The following is an 18,889-nucleotide window of genomic DNA, read 5'->3' on the forward strand; positions in this document are numbered from 1 at the left end:
TTGAGAACACATAAAAAAAATCACTGATATAAGGGGGTTTTCAACAAAAGCAGTTTTTGGTGGGATGCTCGTCCTACGCAAGCATCCTGCCAAAAACTGCAAACCCCCATATATCATATCAGTACTTTTTTTGATGATTTTATGTTTTCTCAAAATTGCTCAAGTGGATGTAAGGGGTTTTGCAACAAAGCTCTTCATATGTCTATACTTGTTTCAAAAGTACATTTTGGGCTTTTCTGGTTCAGCAAATCACTAATAATTCCTTAAATTCATGGACTTCACAAAGTAATTAAAACATAATGATGAAACTACATCCAAATTGATGAGTAGTTTCTAAGAAGAAAACAAAGGACTTGTTTGCTTGTTATCTAAGTTATCACACTATCTTAATGCTTGATATTATAATTATGTAATGTATTGTTGAATTACTTTGAAGTAAAAAGATTTTTAGTTACTGAATTTACTTTTAATTTAGAAAATTGATGTTGATTTTTTTGTTTGTGTGTGTGTGTGTGTGTACAAGGATGTAAACAGAAGTGTGGGATGGTGTTTAAGCATATTGGATATCATGGATGGACTGGACATACATACTTCATATCTCTAGTTTCCTTCTTTCAGATTGAGTTTGGTACCCAAGCAAAACGTTTCCCAAGCAAAACGTTTTAAAAACATTTTAAACAGGTCATATTTGATTGTAATGAGGCTGACTTATAGAAAAACTCGAAACAACACAATTTATTTTAATCAAATTGTGCCTACTGGGAGTAGGCAGTGTATGATAAGAATGGAGATAATAGTTGCTGAAATTGGTGATGATAATATCAGTAAGTTTGTCAGAAGAACACTTCAGTACAGTGATTGGATATGGTGGCCTGATGTGCTGTATAGTTTTGTGACACGTTATTTGCATATTTCTGAATATTAATGAGCTTATTTGCATATTGCATACTATTTGTATTTACAAACCTTTGTTATTTACACACCTTTGGGGGGCATGTTAATTACGAGCAGTGTAATTCTAGTTTAAGCTTGCAGTGAGTAAAAATTCAATTGGTTTGTCAAGCAAAAATGCCAAAAAATTTTATCAATGACCTGATTAGTCTACTGTAGCAGACCAGTTTAATTTATCATTCCTTAATCTCTCTGACCATGCTGACCTGACCATGGAAAACTCATCATTCCTGTTCTGATTCAACAGCTCAGCTATCCATGAGAAAACTTCTGGGCAGGGCAGTCACTGGAGATGTGATGTGCTTCATCATAGATTTTAAATGGTTTCATGCATGGAAACGTATGAATTGTTTATCAAAAAAAAAAAGGAATGCAGTGCAGTCTATGACCTGATGAACTTATTCAACAAATAAAATAACAAATGCACAACTAGAATGAGTGAATTGATTAATAAATAAATGAATGAATAAGAAAAAAAAATTAAAGGAATTTGTTTCTTTCTTTCACAACTTTTTTTTTATCATTTATTTTATCTATTTTGTCAATTTCTTTTTATTCATGCATTTTGTTTCTTTTTTATCTATTGTCAAAATTCCAGAATTTTGAAATATTCTCACTGTCAAAAAGTACCGTACAAAATTCTAAAATTTGACAGACAACTGAGTCCGCACGCACCAACTGGGAATAAATCGATGTACCTCGTATTAAACGTCGTATGACGTCATCCGTGGGGCGGGGAATTCCCATTACATTAACTTTTACTTCCCATTTCGCCTTCCTATTTCGCAGTGCATGTCATCCACCACACGGATATCCTGACTGGGCTTCCTCAAAATCCATGAAGGACTGATTCAATGCGGTGTCTATACCGGGTGTCTATATTAATTTTATACACATCATGATGATATTTCTGGTATTATTTTTGGTATCATTATCTCTCGGCTGTCTATCCAAAGACGACGAACAGGGGAAGTTAGATATAGGCGTTGTGTATCGGCTAGTAAGTATGCACTGAATATGCTACAGGTTTTCTTGTTAAAATATAATTCCTGGACTGGTAAATTAGTAAATTAAAGCATAGGCAATTTTCCCGTAATTTTCTTATTTCAATGACGCGTCGGTTGTGATCAGCTACCCAGATATCGGCTTGATATTTACTTAACGGTTAAATTGTTTTCATTTTTTAGATATGAAAATATGAACATGTAGGCCTATAATAGGCCTACTGTTGGTTTGATTTGTTACGTTTTACGGGTCACTGTTAATCTGCTATATCGGCGGGTTGCAAACTGAGTCCATAGTCCATTACATTCAGCTTTCATTTATACGACCGTGGAAATGATGGTTCAGTAATTTCCAATAGGCCTATTATGATTTTGTTTGCTAAATTTGTTGCTGCAAGTATAGCCCAGTCAAATTAAGGAAAATTGCAACAGAATATATTTAATCACCATTCATTTCAGAAAAGAATGAGAGAATATTAAATAACACATCAAATATCCCCGAAAATCCAAGTAGTGGAACAGTGCCTTAAATTTGCATAAATCAGTGGACAATTTTGCAGGGGTGAAATTTCAAAGCTGGTAAAATATACAATTAAAAAATCCTCCGATTTTAATAAACTGGTCTCAAATTGTGTTTTTGGCAAAATAAATCAAATGACAAAAAGTTGCATTGTTTTGGATGTTTTGTTACATAGGTAACATCAAGGTAATGGAACACCTGAGATATGGCAAACTATTCTTTGTTTACTTCGTTTAAAATGTTTATGCCAGCTAGGGAGACTCAAATCAAATAATTTTTCAACTTTTAACCCCTTTGGAATCCAAATTTTGACATAGGCCTATAATAGCTCAAGAGTATGATATATCGGAGATAGTCAAACTATAGGCCTACTTTTTCTTAATCCTTATGACGAGTACCCATCTCTTTCCTTCAAACGAGACAGATTTGACCTAGAAAAAAGTTGACGTCATGAAATGACTGTGCCTGCTTTGCGAGAAGGGACTATAAACATTCTCAATGCACAGAACGTAGGCCTATACCGTACTGTTGTTGTTCACAGAAAAAAACTCCGAATTATTAAGTATTACAAATTTAATGGTTTTAAACATATGGATACAATCAGCCGTTTCTTTTTTTTATTAGTAAATTGTGATATTACAATTCATATGTATATCAATATCATTAGAAATATTTGGGCTAAAAAATAAATAATAATTTGAGCTTAGAATTTCAGCGTGATCAATCTGAGACTAGCATATAAACCGTGTTAAGTCTACAAACTCGTGTATCTGATTCCCTGTGCGATATTGCAATTCTATAGTTATTATAGTTTCAGTTGGATGAAATATTGCAAAGCAAACGCATAGTAACAATACTGTGTGAGGCTTTGTTTCCCAAATGAGAACAATAGTCTGCATATTGTTATGCAGCATTGTTATGGTAAATAATAGTACAACTCATTGTTGCTAATGTCAAACTTGTCAAAGTGATTGTGATTGTGTCACACAAGTAAATGAGCGCATATGATATACCGGTAGTGTCCGCTTCATTTACTTACGTCATCAGCCCGCTGCCTTGAAAATTAATTTCGCTTAAAACGGGGGAAGAACACGTACGAGCTCGAACTTTACCCACACAATTTCTCTTTTTTCAGGGGAAATACGCATAAAAAAATTGCAATGAGTGTCAACTTGTTAATAATTCATATTCCCTTCGAATAGAGATAAACTTGTTTTTGCAATAGATCTGCCCTTTAAGAATGCCGGCACCCATTTATACACCTGGGTGGAAAGGAGTAACTTAAAATCGAGATTAAGTGCCCTACTAAAGGGCACAACACGATGGCGTCGCCGGGGGCTCGAACCCGCAGCTTTCGATTATGAGTTGAAGCCCGTCCGCTCGGCCACCGTGCTCCCTCCTATCAATTGGCAGGGAGAATGTCCCCTCGGGAAATCGGGACGGAAAGAATGACCATTTATTGTAAAATCAGTATTAAGTAAGTAATCGACTCTTGCGCGCCTGTAAGACCACGATGCATATTTTTAATTATGAAACATGCAACATAGTATTGATTTGTTTATTTATTTATTTTTATCTCAGAATTTGGAATCCACGATGTCTGACAAACAGCAAAATGTAAATACTAAAGGTGAGCCCTAAGTACGGTATAACGGTATCATTGGTTAACTTGAAATTTTGATTTGATTTATTTATTACATTGTATATATTAATTAATTTATATTACTCGGAGAGCAATGAAATAATGCAAAACCATTTTGCTCACATTTGGACTGGAAGCGTCAAGCGTGTCATCGCAATAACTTATAAGCATCTTTGACCGTTTGCGTTGCTTCTGAAACAAATTTTTGGCCTATAGATAATGATTTGTATCCTCGGATAGGCCGGTATATATAACTGAATGGATAAAATGAATCTCGTATAGTAATATCATCAATATAATGTACTGATGTTGTTTTATAGAATGTCCAACAATAGTGTCGCGAACAGAATGGAATGCTAGATCACCCAAATGCAACGAGACCATGAAAACGCCCGTGCCATTTGTAATTATTCATCATACTCATATGGATAGATGTCACGATTATGATCATTGTTGTGCTGAAGTCAGAAAAATACAGGTATTTTAACCAGATTTAAAATCAATTAATTTATCAATTTCAAGTCAACAAAAAACAACATACTATAACCTTAATGTGGTGTGGGAGCCGCTCTAGGTAGCTCTAGGTCATCAACAGAGCTCTTTATGCCGTATATTCAGTGCAATATAGACTGAATATCGAATAATGGTTTAGACACAAATTAGACTGAATATCGAATACGGTATACAAGGTTCAGTACGATATAGACTGAATTACCATTATTAGAGAGACCAGGTTGGCTCCAGAACGATGGGGGTGCTAGCAGGGGCTCAGCTTCCAATCTTCAGCCCCAATAATTCCAGGTGAAGTAAAAAACTGATCAGATATCGGACAAGTTACTCACCTATTTGTTGCCAAATTTCTGACTCAACAAAATTTGGTTTTGTCAGCCCTTCTCCCATGTTGAAAATCTTCTATGCACTGTTTATTCTATTTTTCTTTTACAGGACTTTCACATGGATGTCAGGGGATGGTGTGACATTGGGTACACATTCTTAGTAGGGGAAGATGGTCGTGTATACGAGGGACGAGGTTGGGACACAATTGGTGCTCATTGCCCATGGTATAATCACCAATCAATAGGTCAGTGAATGGGTTCATATATGTTTAAGCGGAAATTTGAGAGTATATGATTTTTGAGAGTATGATCACGCGGATGATGAGCCTACACACACCCAACCCCCAGGCCTACACCATGTACACCCATCCCATCCCCACCTGTCAGGCATGCGAAATTTCAGTTTTAAAACTGACTTCTGTTGGGGTTTTTTAGTCAGAATTTCCGCAACTTTATCTCATTTCAGCCTGTTTTTGGTACTATTTGCCCAATTTTCAGTTTTTTCAGGAAAGTTTTTTTTTTAGGAAAGTGCAGTCTCATGCCTGACCTGTACGTCGAGTACACAGTCCTGACCACAAGATAATTCATTGTAGACATGGTAGAGAAAGACCCAAGACAGGCATATAATATGGTATGATAATAACATTGACATGCAAAACATGTATTAGTGTAGTCTTTCCTTGGCTGGGATGTCCTTGCAAAATAAACTTTTTTTATTAACGGGCGTGGCTATTATATCACCATGTCCTGAGCCGGAGAGAGGGAGCAGCTCGGAGAGAGAGAGAGAGCCGGTTAGAGAGATCGAGCGAGGGGGATCGAGGCAGAGACAAATATATGCAGAGACAGTGTATAGAGACATGGAGACAGACAGATCTTTCATAATTTTTATATTGGATTTTGCGAAATGTTATAACGTGATCAGAAACACTGTTTATTTGATTCTATTCATAATATAGGTATCTCGATAATGGGTGATTTTACCACTGTTATACCTGATAAAATCGCCACTGATACAGTACAAGCATTGATAAAGTGTGCAGTTGAAAGGTAAGAAAAGACATTTAACCGACAACTTAGAAATCTAGCGCTTTGGATTAATTTACAATACTTACGGAGAAAAACAAATGAAAGCAAAATATAGAAAAATAAAAAGTGTGCAAAACGAGAAAACATGCATGTCACACAGGGAATTATATAGTACCTATAGTACATGCATGCATCAGTGTAGTACAGGCCCTATACGTTTAAGGTAGTTATCAAATGATACAAGTGATCTTACACTTAAGAATTAAGAACTTTGTCTGATCATTTTCTTCGTGTACATGAAACAGAGGCAAGCTATCACCAGACTTCATCTTGTATGGTCATCGCCAAGGCAGAAACGGTACCACTTGTCCTGGAGACGCACTCTTTAAAGAGATCCAATCCTGGCCACATTGGGTATGTTAAACATAATTATTGTCAGGTCCCATGCACTGATTATAATTTTACATTGGTACCAAACTGCTAGAAACTGAGGTAATTAAAAATTCTGAAAATTAATATAGAATTCTGTCTAAATAGCATGTGAATTATTATTATACCATTCTTGCTCATTTTCATTAAATATCTTGTAGAAGGACTGTTTGATGAGGGATAAATCAGATGCTTAAATTCAATTATTTTATATTGAAAATTCATCATGATTATTATCATTCTTTTTATCTTACAGAAACCCGGTGATCACTTTCCACCTAAATAAAGGATAATGAAAACACGCAAACTTCTGTCCATAAGTTTGAGGACAGGACAGATAATGCAGACACTATGGCATTGTCAATAATAACATTTCATTCAGATAACTATTGCAAAGACAAAATATGTCAAATATTTCAAATATTTCAAAATATAATGCAAACATGATGTTGAAAATATAAAAATATGATATCGAAAACAGTCGGGGAATTCAGCGACTTCATCGAAATGAAAATGATAAGAGCATGAAGAGATCATCTGTATCTCTTACAACGTTATAATATTGTACAAAAGTATTCAAGTTGATATTGAATGATTTCCATACTTTACTGCTTTTTATATGCGTTAAATGGTGGTGAGATGCTTCAAACTTCTGATTTTGGGAGCTTCGGCAGAGTAAATTAAGAATAAGATTTTGTCGCTTATTTCAAAGACTTAACAAAAGAACACCATTGGGCTATACTATATAGGTCTATTCAACAAGATTATATATATGTTTCGAAATAAAGACTGACTGTCAATTTAATCTACATGCAGAGGATTGTTGTTAATTTATACCCATACACAAGCAGATATTTGATATAAACACAATAGAAAAATGGAAGCACCGGGATTCCATTGCTTTTGTTTTTTGTGTGTTTATAAATATATAATTGTTTTGACCTGTTACTTGAATTGTCAGTAATCAGATGCAAATAAATTATTGTAAACCCGAATAAAAAGTGACGAACGTTGATTGAGAGGTTTGATTCTTAAAATCATGATCAGAAAGCGTAAGTCACCAGAATGAGTGGTTTACATAAGATATTTAACAAATGTTTAGCTGACAAGCATAAATTGTGTAGTTGTTTTTGCCGTTTTAAGGCTCACTTCATTAAATAGACCCTCAAATTTTAGAGTCAATTACCAACTATAAATTAACTTGAAAATAGAAAAGCAGAGTAATTTTCATGCGGGCATAAAATAGTCAGTACAACTATGAATGTGACGTCGGTGTGGATTATAACAGTTAATTTCTATCATGCATTCTTTGCAAGATGATTACTGTGCATTCATATGGCAGTTTAAAAATGCTGGTAGTTCCTTTTGTGATGATATTTCGAGTTTTCTTTCTAGTTCTACTCATTTAACACGTGCATATGATTTGTAGATATTTATTCTGGATACAGTTTGTCTGTATCATCATTATAATCACTTTTTTCTCAATCAGTACAAAGTCAACTCGGTTTTGACGAACATTTGTTGTCAAGCTTCTCAAAATGCAACAGTGGAATTTGGAGTCTTGGTGTCCCATCACAACATTTTGTGATACACCATCTACTTTATCTTCACGTAGTTCACATGAAAATGTTCCAAATCGCAGCGATTCCACAAACGTTACAAGTTTACCAATACCATACAGATATCCATGTTATAACAATCTAAACGCAGGAGTACCATCAGCGGCTAATTCTGCTGTTTCAGGATTTGGAGAAGACACATTTTCAACTTGGAATAGTTTTGAATTTGCAGCCGCTGCTGCGGCACAATCAAGATCAGTGTACCAAAGTCCGTTCAATCCACCTGCGCCGACACCGATCAATCCAACAGCGGTTGCTGCTGCAGCGGCTAGTCAACATCGTGAGGCGGCTTATCTCTCGGCTACAGCGGCAACTGGGACGAGTCAGGTGTCTCATAAACCATCGGTGTCATATCCATTTGGAGTAACAAGTAAGTACTTCCAGATATGTCTGCCTTTGTATTGCTATTTTGTTAGGACATGTTTTGTAACTATATCGCGCACAAAAAGCAATTTCTTAAAGACAGTACAACTAAATGCAAAATTAAGTAGACGATGTATTTTGTTCTGTGTATACTTTATTAATTCAACTAAGCTATACGAATGAAAAGGTAAACTTTCTTTTAAAAGTTACAAACTTGGATATTTCCTCCTTGAAGGCGATTTCCGCTGCCTTTGTTACGACCTATTTACAATCTGAACGTTCACTCCACCATTGTCCACTATGTTCAATACTGTGTACTTCGAGGGAAAAGTCAATGTAAATTTTTGTCACTTATGAAAAGCTCTCTATTGCTATGAGTTGGGGATATTTAAAGTCGTATCGTGCCTATTTTAGTGTTTTAGTTTGATTAGTTTTTAAGAAATGCCTTTCGTTTTAAGTGTTCGGATACTTTTTGTGCGCATCATATATCATGCCTCTTTCATGCTTCGTGATGTTGTATTCTCCAGATTTAGGCATACAGATGGTGTACTGAATATTCCTATTGTTTAATGTGGAAGTACCCACATAGCACACATCCACACCCACCCAACCCCTCATCCCCTCCACATACACCAACACTTTCACCACAACTCAAGACAGTACCTTGTGGTATGACCAGATGACTGCATCAGTAAATGCATGCAAGCTCTGTAGTAGCGTAGACTTTCCTTGCCTGGATGCCCTTGCAAAATATCAAACATTCGGTTCGCTTGAAACCTGTTAAAAATGCATTGTCCTGTTTTACAAACAATGGTTAATAATTATATGATATTGATGTGAAAATAATGACAGTTAAAAGTTAGTATGTAGGCTAGTCGATATTTTAGGGCCTAAATTTGAATACATGACTGGGCTAAAATACAAGCTACGTGTGCGAATTAATTAGCGTACAATGGTGTATTCTGGCTGGTATTTTTGCTTTATTTCTGGTGGGAGGGAGGGAATTGCAATAGGCTAGTAAAAACATTAAGTGTTACATGCTTGGCTAATTTGCACGAGATAAAATAACAATAAAAGCACTGTTGCATGACGGTGTGTATAAAAAAATGACAATTCTATTTTTTGATAAATAGTAGATGTATCATCCAAATTGTCCCACAAAATGGTGCTATCCAGCTTGCAATCCTTTTTGTTTCATCCAATTTGGAGTTGTTGTAAGTAGATGCGAGAGATATCATTATATCAAATCGCCCAAAATACACTTTTGCTTAGTGACACCGTGTCAATATCAAAGCTTATGAACATGAAGTAAAAGAGGTGAAAGAAAAGACGCGATATTTCTCCAGTAAAGTCTCAATTTTTGTTGATTATTCCGGGATTATTTGTCGTGGTATATGCAGGGCATAACGTGGTAGGAGGTACTATATACTGCACACGCATGCAAGTCCTGCAGTAGCGTCGATTTTCCTTGCCTGGATGTCCTCGTAAAATGTCAAACGTTCGGTTCGTTACAGACCCGTCTGTGAAATTATTACATAGGCCTACGTTCATCAATGTCCCATTATACTGTTCACTATGTGAAAATAATGTTGCTAGTTAAAAGTTAGTACCGGTATGTAATCGATATTTTAGGGCCTACCATACTAAATTTGAATACATGAATGATATGACTGACTGGGCTAGTAGTATGCAAGCTACATATGCACGTGAAAATTAATTAGCGTATAATGGTGTATTTATAAAACACACGTTAAACTCTGGTTCTGGTTGTTAACTTTCTTTATTTCTGGTGGGAGGGACTTATACAGTAGGCTAGTAAAATAACAAAAAGTGTTACATGATTGGCTTATATAATTACATTTGCACGAAATAAAATTAAAAGCACAGTTGCGTGACGGTATAGAACAGAATGACAATTCTCTTTTTGATAATTATGAAGCAGATGCACTATTATTATCCACATTGTCTAACAAAATGGTGCTATGTAGGCCTTTTCGCCAGCCCATAGGGCTGGTATCTAATTCTGAGATGGGATTTGTGTACACTAAAGATTAGCTAAGATTATAGCCTTCTTCTATTGGTATGAATAATTTTTTTTACTTCTTGTGGTGGAAATGTTTTTGATGTCTGCTAATTCGATTTGCAAGGAAAAGAAAGTATGTTTTGCCGTTTCAACGAACGAAAACGATTGAGTATTGCCAAAGTTATGTTTGAATTAATTATGACTTAAAAAGTTATCATAGCTTAGGCCTACACATATAAACATAAACTTGTTCAGCTATCAGCATATCAAAAAAATGACATGGTCAACAATTAGTAATTAGCGGGGAATGATCACTGGAACGAGGTCATATCAGTGGACTACTGAGCATAGCATGATGTTTGGTTGCCTGTGAGTGCGTAATTGATATGATGATAACAGATCTAATAATGTTGTAGAATCAAAATCTTCAGTATATGGACCACATTGAAGTCAAAGTAATTATCTATCCTATCCTGTATCGTTTTATGGATAAAATTGACTCAAAATGTTATTGATGATATTATTGCTATCTTTAACACCAGTTTTGTCTTTTCAACGGGAAAAATCCGATGGAAAATAAAGTTTTTAGGGGCTAGCTATAATATTGAACAATATATCCCATATTTTGACATGCACTTATAGAAAATAAATAAATTATTGTCTTAGTTTATAAATTATAAATACTGTAAAATGACACATAACTAAAGTGAGGCCACTTTCTATCTTTTTTATTTGATTCATAAAATTACATTCAACAAAATGATTGAAGACTGAGAAAACACACAATGCAGACTATTACAGAATGGAGTAGGTAAGATGCCATGTCCATAGCTTTGCAGGAGTTTCGGACTAACAATCAACACATTCAAAAAATACAGTTTAAAAGTGAAGATTGTAGTGAATGATCAGTCCTTTATCATGCGCTTGCCGCTACCTACTTTATAGTAAACTATACATTGCGAAATAATATAAAATCATTTTAAAATAAAATGTGCATGTAAGTGGAATTTACATAGCGAATTAACTAACAACTGCAGTGTATTTCTTGATTTTAATAATAAGCATGGGTAAAAAGCAGTAAAGACAAAAATACAGAACAATTTGGAGTAATGAATTAAAGAGTTGACAGGAGTTATAGGAGTTAATGCTTTTTGCTGTTTCAGTGTGCATATTCTCACCATTGATGGTTTGGTGAACTGTCATGTAACGTGGATGTAAAAAATGCCTTTCACGGTGACCCAAACTATTTACAAGACCTCTTCTGCATTGAGGCTGGCCTTCCCTTTTAAAGGGAATTTTTATCAGATTCCAATCCTTTATGCCCGGCCTTTATGATGTTTCATCCAAAGTTCAGGGTTGTTGAAAGTGAGAGATGTCATTATATGAACCCGTCCAAAATTCGTTTTGCGCCACACACTTGCTGTATTATCCGGCATAGGCCTATGTGACGCCGCGCCGCGCCGCGTCAATACTAAAGCATATGAATAAAATCGAAGTAAAAGAGGTGAAAGAAAAGACACAATATTACATTTTTCCTTCTTCTGCTAATAATATCCCCAACTATACTACTATAGGCCTACTTTATGATAATAACAATTGCCGACATTATATTCACCCCAGTAGACATATCCCGTAAAGTTTCAACTTTGGTAATATAATGTTGATTAAGGGATCGTTCACCCACCTTTGCACAGTATTACACTCAGAGAAATATTTACAAAACATTATGTAAGTATAGAACCTCATAATAATTAAGTAAAATTTACCTCAGAACTATGTAATATTTACCGAATTATGTAAAATTTTAATTAATTTGGGTAAAATTAATTAAAATTTTACATAATTTTGGTAATTATTACACAGTTCTGAGGTAAATTTTACTTAATTATTATGAGGTTCTATACTTACATAATGTTTTGTAAATATTTCTCTGAGTGTACTATTTTGTAAGGCCTGAGAGCATCAGACACACCAAATTAATTGCATTCGGATTACGAGGAATGTCCTTCTGGTATCAAATAATTTAGAACTTTTGAAATTCGCGATACAATACAAATTTTGTCCACAAAAAAAATAATTTTGATTTTTTTTTTGACATTGGCAAATTTTATGGCAAATTATTATGTTTTCTTTTAAATTTTTTCATATTTAAGAGTTCTCGAAGTAAAATTTATCAATGTAATGATATGCATTTAAAGTGTATGTAGCTGGGAGGAAAAGCCGACGATCATTTGATAATTTTGACCTTTCATATTGAAGATATTCATTTTTTCCCAAAAAGACCTAATAAATTTGTACTGTATAGCGATTTTTTTTAAATCAAAATTATTTGATATCAGAAGGACATTCTACGTATTCAGAATGCATTTCGATATCTGATGTGGTCTCATGTCCCACAAAAAATACTGTGCAAACGTTGCTATCCGAGCCTTATTTTTTCATTTGATTTCCTGCTTACAACATTATTGAGAAGAACAAAAAATATATCATATGGACAGAATGGTACTATTACTGGAATAAAAATTCAATCAACAAATGTCCTTCAAAGTAGCCTATAGCTGTTCGTGATAAGCAATGGCCCACTGATGCAGTACAGTAATTTATTCCGTGATTATTTGGCGTGATACATGCAGGTAGTAGGTATGGCATTACTGCACACGCATGCAAGTCCTGCAATAGCGTCGACTTTCCTTGCCCGGATGTCCTTGTAAAATATAACTTGCATGTATTGATAGACCAGTCTGTGAAATATCATTATAAGCCTACCTGTCGCGAGGATTGTTTAATATGTTGTTGTAGAACATAGGAAAGGTTTAAACCACAACAATATGAGCAACTTTAAGTACCTTTATTTTCACAATAACATTTTGACAACGTTTTTGTAATGTGTTTTTTCAGTGACCCGGCATTTAAATTTTATTAAAACGTTTTGAATAAACCAAAACGTGTTCATAACACGTTTATAACGTTTTAAAAATATTTTCTGTGTTTGCTGGGGTATAACTGTAATGTACACTTTCCCTGCTCTGGACTTCCAAAAACCCATTGTATTAATTAGCGAATCATACTTTGTGGGCAGGGGTGGGTGTGCCCAACGTGCATGTAGAAACATATACTTGAGGACGTACCTGGATCAATCAAATATTATTGCCAATCATTGGGGTAGGGTGCCAGGGAGAAGGCTGTCACAGACTGTCGGTGTGTATCTGTATGTAGGCCCTATGTAGCAGCATGGATACTGATATTGGACTCTAGGCCCTATGTGTTTGAACGTTTGTGACGTTAAATGCACGTTTAACGCGCTTGTCTGGCCATTTAATTGATAAAAATAAATAATAATAATAATAAAGCGGCATAGGCGTAGGCTACTGCAGATCATAAAAAGAGCTACATGATCATAAAAATCGTAAGTACATAAAATGAGAAGCCGGGTCAAATCAGGGGTTATCATACGGTTTGTTTTATATTCATCGGCGCCTTTTTGCCCAAGACAGAATTGACTTTTGCCATCAAGTTATTTCAAATAAAATTATAAGACCTACCTTATTTTATCTTTGTTATATATACAGATACATAAAATATCCATCAAATTTAACGTATAACGCATAAAATATGATATGAAAGCAATATAAACAGCACCAATTGACTAAATACAACAATATTTTATGGCTCATTTCATTAAACACAATGGCATGGTAAAACATTGCCTACACGTAAAAATTAATGTATGCTTTCCATATTGCATTCCTCATGGTTCCGTGACGATAAATTATTTAACGCACTACGCATGTCACGTTTTTTAATTTTCAATCAAGTACTGGTATTATAGTGCTATAATGAATCTTAACTGTAATTATAGAAAACAATTTTGTTTAACATTTGAATATAGATCAATTGTACGAACATATATAGTAATAAATTGGATTCATCCAATATAAATTAATTTAGTATGCATATAACTACAACATATTTATTTCCAATTTCAGTTTTATGAAGAAGATAAATTTAGTTAAATTAAATATTAAAGGTCCTTGACCAGATCGACAGCCATTTCCACATTTTCCTCATCAAAACTGAAATTTTGGTATCCACATATTTTTCTCATCAACGCCCGAAATGTGCTATAATTGTTTAGATGGTGTGAGCAAAATACCTTATTTGCAGACCGTTTCAGACGTACCAAATCTGTATTCGCTTTAACCAAGACCCCTTAACCACCAAAAATCACTTTTTAATCAAATAACTTTTATTTAATATAGCCAAGATTTAAGAGTATATTCATGAGTAATTTCAACTTCCTGGCACGTAAAATAACAGAGATGGAGGTAGAACTTTTTGAATGACCCTCGTATATTTAATACACGATTTTACTTCTCAAAAACCGCTGGAGCAATACAACTCAAAATTTGGATTTTTTAATGATATGCCTCAATGGATAAAATGGGAAAACAGAACATGAAAACGTGGACCACGCCTCTTTAAATGGTCATTCCGTGATCCACAACCTCATCACCCCTTACCTCCAAAAAATTGATATATTTTTACCATCAGAAACTATAGGCTACATAATTGTATGTACACGTATACGCATAAACTATAGATTCAATATTCCATGGGCGCCAGAAATGAGTGAAAACCGGGACGATCAAACTTCTTTATCAATGTGCACTCTTCTCGGGACTCTTCTATATCACATAAATTTTTTTCATTATCTACTTTTTAAAGGTGGGTAACCTGATTGGCAATCTCAAACCCCACTTTACCTGATTACTTTGCTGATTTTGGTATCATATGAAAGCTCATATTTTTCTCATAAACATATTGAAATTTGGCGTTCCAAATCGGTATGAAGAAATCATCAAAAAAATGCCAAATTAGTCTCAAATACGGTATACCACATTTGAGACTAATTAGGCAGTTTTTTGATGATATCTTCGGAAATACACTGAGTTAGAACTTCTAATTTCAATATGTTTATGAGAAAAATAGGGCCTTTCACTTGAAATCAATATATTACATGATCATGATGATTATCATTAATAAAAACACTGCTACCAATATCACGCTGTATAAATGTCGGTATAATTCCATTAGGAATCCGAATTAGTCACATTTACATGTTCTTTTTGCATGAGTGCTTGAAAGGGATGACATTTTATGTTATACGTAAGTTTTAAAGAATTTGATTTTCCAAACATATCAGGTCATCTTCCTTTAATTTGCAGGTTCGGTGGGACATTCAACATCCTGGATATCTCCCGTATCATCTAGTCATCACAGACGCACTAAACGTCGACCATACTCAAAGCTACAAATAATAGAACTAGAAAAACAGTTTCTGGACAACATGTATCTTACTCGAGATCGACGGACAAGAATGTCGGAGGCTCTGAACCTTTCTGAAAGACAGGTATTTAAATAATTAAGCCTATCAAAAGACAGAGTATATTCTCAAAAATGACGCAACCGATGATCAGATACGATTCTGACTCGTTTTACCCCGGGCGTTTTACTTGAATTACAATGACTAAAGACTTTGGCGTCAAAATGTTATACACTCTTAAAACGATCTGCTCATTTTTGAATAGAAACTTGTCAGATTTGACAAGAGAAACTATTCGGATGGGGATATAACAGATTTCTCTTCAAAATGAACATATTTTTCTTCAAAATGAATCGGATATTCTCATCAAAATACAAAACTCGTCAAATTTGATAAGATTGCCATGTCATTAAAAAATGAATAGGTTCTCAAGTTTCAAGTTTATTTACCATCATTTATCAAATACAAAATTGAATAGGTTCTTACCAAAAATGACCTAAATATGACATTTGAATAGTTTGTCTTGTCAGAGGGGGGTCCCGGAGGGGGATATAATCATGAGCAGGTAAATCATTTCAAATTGAAATGGATAATCTTGTCCGAAAGATTTGGAGATCTTTTCAATTTGAAAAGTTACTTGTTAAAATAAAACGGAAACTATTCATTTTAAGATTGTCGGTTCAAAGTGATAATGTACTAAATCAAAATGAACAATAAATTTTATTAAAACGATATAGTTTCGGGATCAAAAATAAATGAGCAGTGATTCTATTCAGAAAAATGAATAGTGTGAAATTAGAGAGCACTTCTCCTCTCACCCCCCCATATTTAAAAAAGATAAAAGAATAATATGATCATAATTATTCCCCTTCAAACGAAAAATTATTAATTATGTCACCTAATATTATTGAACTTATTAACTTTCTTCTTGTCTTTTCTTATGTTTTTTTCAGGTCAAAATATGGTTTCAAAATCGTCGTATGAAAATGAAGAAAATGGCAGAGAGAGACAAACAGGATAAGGAACAAATGGAACGGGAGAAACAGGCCATGAATATCAAACTGTTATCTATCACTACGAACTGAAACCAGAATCGGTTGACTATTATATAATTTGCATAGAGATCAAACTGGTGATTGTGCCACGAAATGACACCAGAATAAGTCGACTAAAATATATATGCCTGTCTCTATAAGTCGAGTCCACATCGTGTCGACTATTAATATTCCGGGATTAATATGAGAGAGAGACCAATCTGTTGATTGTGCACAACGAAATGACACCAGAATAAGTCGACTGAAATGACACCAGAATAAGTCGACTAAAATATTATGTATACCTATAGGCCTGAATATATAGTCCACATCGTGTCGACTATTACCAAGAGATCAAACTGTTGATCGTGCACCACGAAATGAAACCAGATTCAGTCGACTTATAAGTCGACTGATTCGACTTATAAGTCGACTGATTCTGGTTTCATTTCGATATCGTCGCTCAAAAGACGTTTTTTTTTTACTTGACATGTTTTTTCAATGTTTGATTTTCATATAGGTTTATTTCCGAAAATGGCTTTTTTCTATTACTGTAGGGGTGGTGCAATAATTATGTGTAACCCCTGCATGGGGTGAATTATGGTTCGGCAAGACAAAAGGGGCAACTCGAATTTTGGAACTTGTCGATATCATTTTTATTGCACCTCACGGGGTGGGGTGAATTTTTACATTAAAAGGGGAGCCAACCGATTTTTGGCAGACCATTTTCAGAACTAGCCCCATACAAAACTATTGCACATCCTCTCCTCGTTTTTTTTTTCATATTTGAATTTTCATAATGCTATAATATTCATAAAATGTTTCCCTGTTTGTATATAATTCGTACCGCACAACACTGATATATTTAAAAACGAGCCTGTAAAACTTTTAATCATCGTGTTTAGACCTATCGTATTTTTTGAGGAACTTGCGTTTTTTAATATTGTATGTGGCAATTTTTTTTAAAGTGGCAAATCGTTGTTTTTTTTGTTTTTTGTATGTATCGACCGCATGACTTTGGACCCTGGAGCCGGTTGGGTGTAGTCATTTTTGACCCAAAAGGGACCATTCTCTTTATCTTCCCCATTTTAGCATCCCCATTAATCAAATGACCCTTAAACACAGCCATTTAGGACCCCTCCCCAAAAGGTTTTTTTTTAAAGAGATTTGATGGAGTGCATTTTAACCACAATTTGAAGTCAAATAGCCTGATGTTTGTGGAGTTAAATTCGACCCTTTTTAGTCGGAGCATGTGGTTGACTAAACTTCAGGTAACGGAACATTATCCTTTTGGGGTCACATTTTGACCCCGCAGTTTTAAATGTTGTCATATATAATTATTATGTATTACATAAAATGTGCAATCTTGTAATGATTAAATTGATTATCATTATTTCTAATAAAATCTATCGGCTATTATGTCGTTGTGTGAGGTTTGTCAACTCAATTCATTTAAGGTTAGCAAATATTTTAACTGTTGCGATTTGGTAGTTCATCTTGCGAATGGTAGTGAGCTTTGGCAAAAATTGCATTGATCATTTCATAGCGAGTGTGTATAGAAAAATTCAAATATCACAAATAAACTTTTGTAGGTCCTGTGGTTCTTGCGTTATGTTGTAAAGAGGGCTGAAACAACAACACTTTTGTAAAATGTACATAACTCATTCACTATGATTTGTATAGAATGAACGTTTGCAAAAACATCAAGGTGTTATTTTTCAGTAATATATTGATTTAGATAATGAAAATCGATTTTGTTTTGGCTGTTTCGACCAACAATACCTCGCCCCTTAATTATGATATAATTAATGCCATGAGCATCAATCATGCACTCATACATGTAGCTAGAAATGACTAATTTTGGGGTTAATATCTGTTGCCTCAACCAGGCTCATCTGCGCCTGCCTCCAGCAATTTCTAGCATATAATACTATAGGTGGGGATGCGATACACCTAGCGATATCTTTAGTCCAGGCTTTAGTCCTTTACCAAAGATTATGCTGCCCTCTTATCAAATATTGAGTTTTGATTATTTTAATAATCTTAAAAGAGGGCAGTATAATAACCAATATTTAAAGAGCTTAGTTTCAAAACGCCTTACATCCACTTCAGAAATTTT

General features: G+C 34.5%; 2 protein-coding genes across 2 annotated transcripts; both read left to right on the plus strand.

Annotated features, from left to right (window-relative positions):
• Nucleotides 1–1,828: 1,828 nt before the first annotated feature.
• LOC140155664 (peptidoglycan recognition protein 1-like) lies at nucleotides 1,829–7,213 on the plus strand. Its single transcript, XM_072178589.1, has 7 exons — nucleotides 1,829–1,951; nucleotides 4,057–4,105; nucleotides 4,438–4,595; nucleotides 5,063–5,198; nucleotides 5,910–6,000; nucleotides 6,285–6,393; nucleotides 6,665–7,213. The coding sequence occupies exons 1-7, from the start codon at nucleotides 1,850–1,852 to the stop codon at nucleotides 6,692–6,694; spliced, it is 675 nt and encodes a 224-aa protein (XP_072034690.1). The 5' UTR covers nucleotides 1,829–1,849; the 3' UTR covers nucleotides 6,695–7,213.
• Nucleotides 7,214–7,906: 693 nt separating this feature from the next.
• LOC140155663 (uncharacterized) lies at nucleotides 7,907–17,439 on the plus strand. The gene is made up of 3 exons (XM_072178588.1): nucleotides 7,907–8,397; nucleotides 15,639–15,823; nucleotides 16,690–17,439. The coding sequence occupies exons 1-3, from the start codon at nucleotides 7,947–7,949 to the stop codon at nucleotides 16,819–16,821; spliced, it is 768 nt and encodes a 255-aa protein (XP_072034689.1). The 5' UTR covers nucleotides 7,907–7,946; the 3' UTR covers nucleotides 16,822–17,439.
• The last annotated feature ends 1,450 nt before the right edge of the window (nucleotides 17,440–18,889 follow it).

Source organism: Amphiura filiformis, chromosome 6 (genome assembly GCF_039555335.1).
Source record: "Amphiura filiformis chromosome 6, Afil_fr2py, whole genome shotgun sequence".
NCBI lineage: Eukaryota > Metazoa > Echinodermata > Ophiuroidea > Amphilepidida > Amphiuridae > Amphiura > Amphiura filiformis.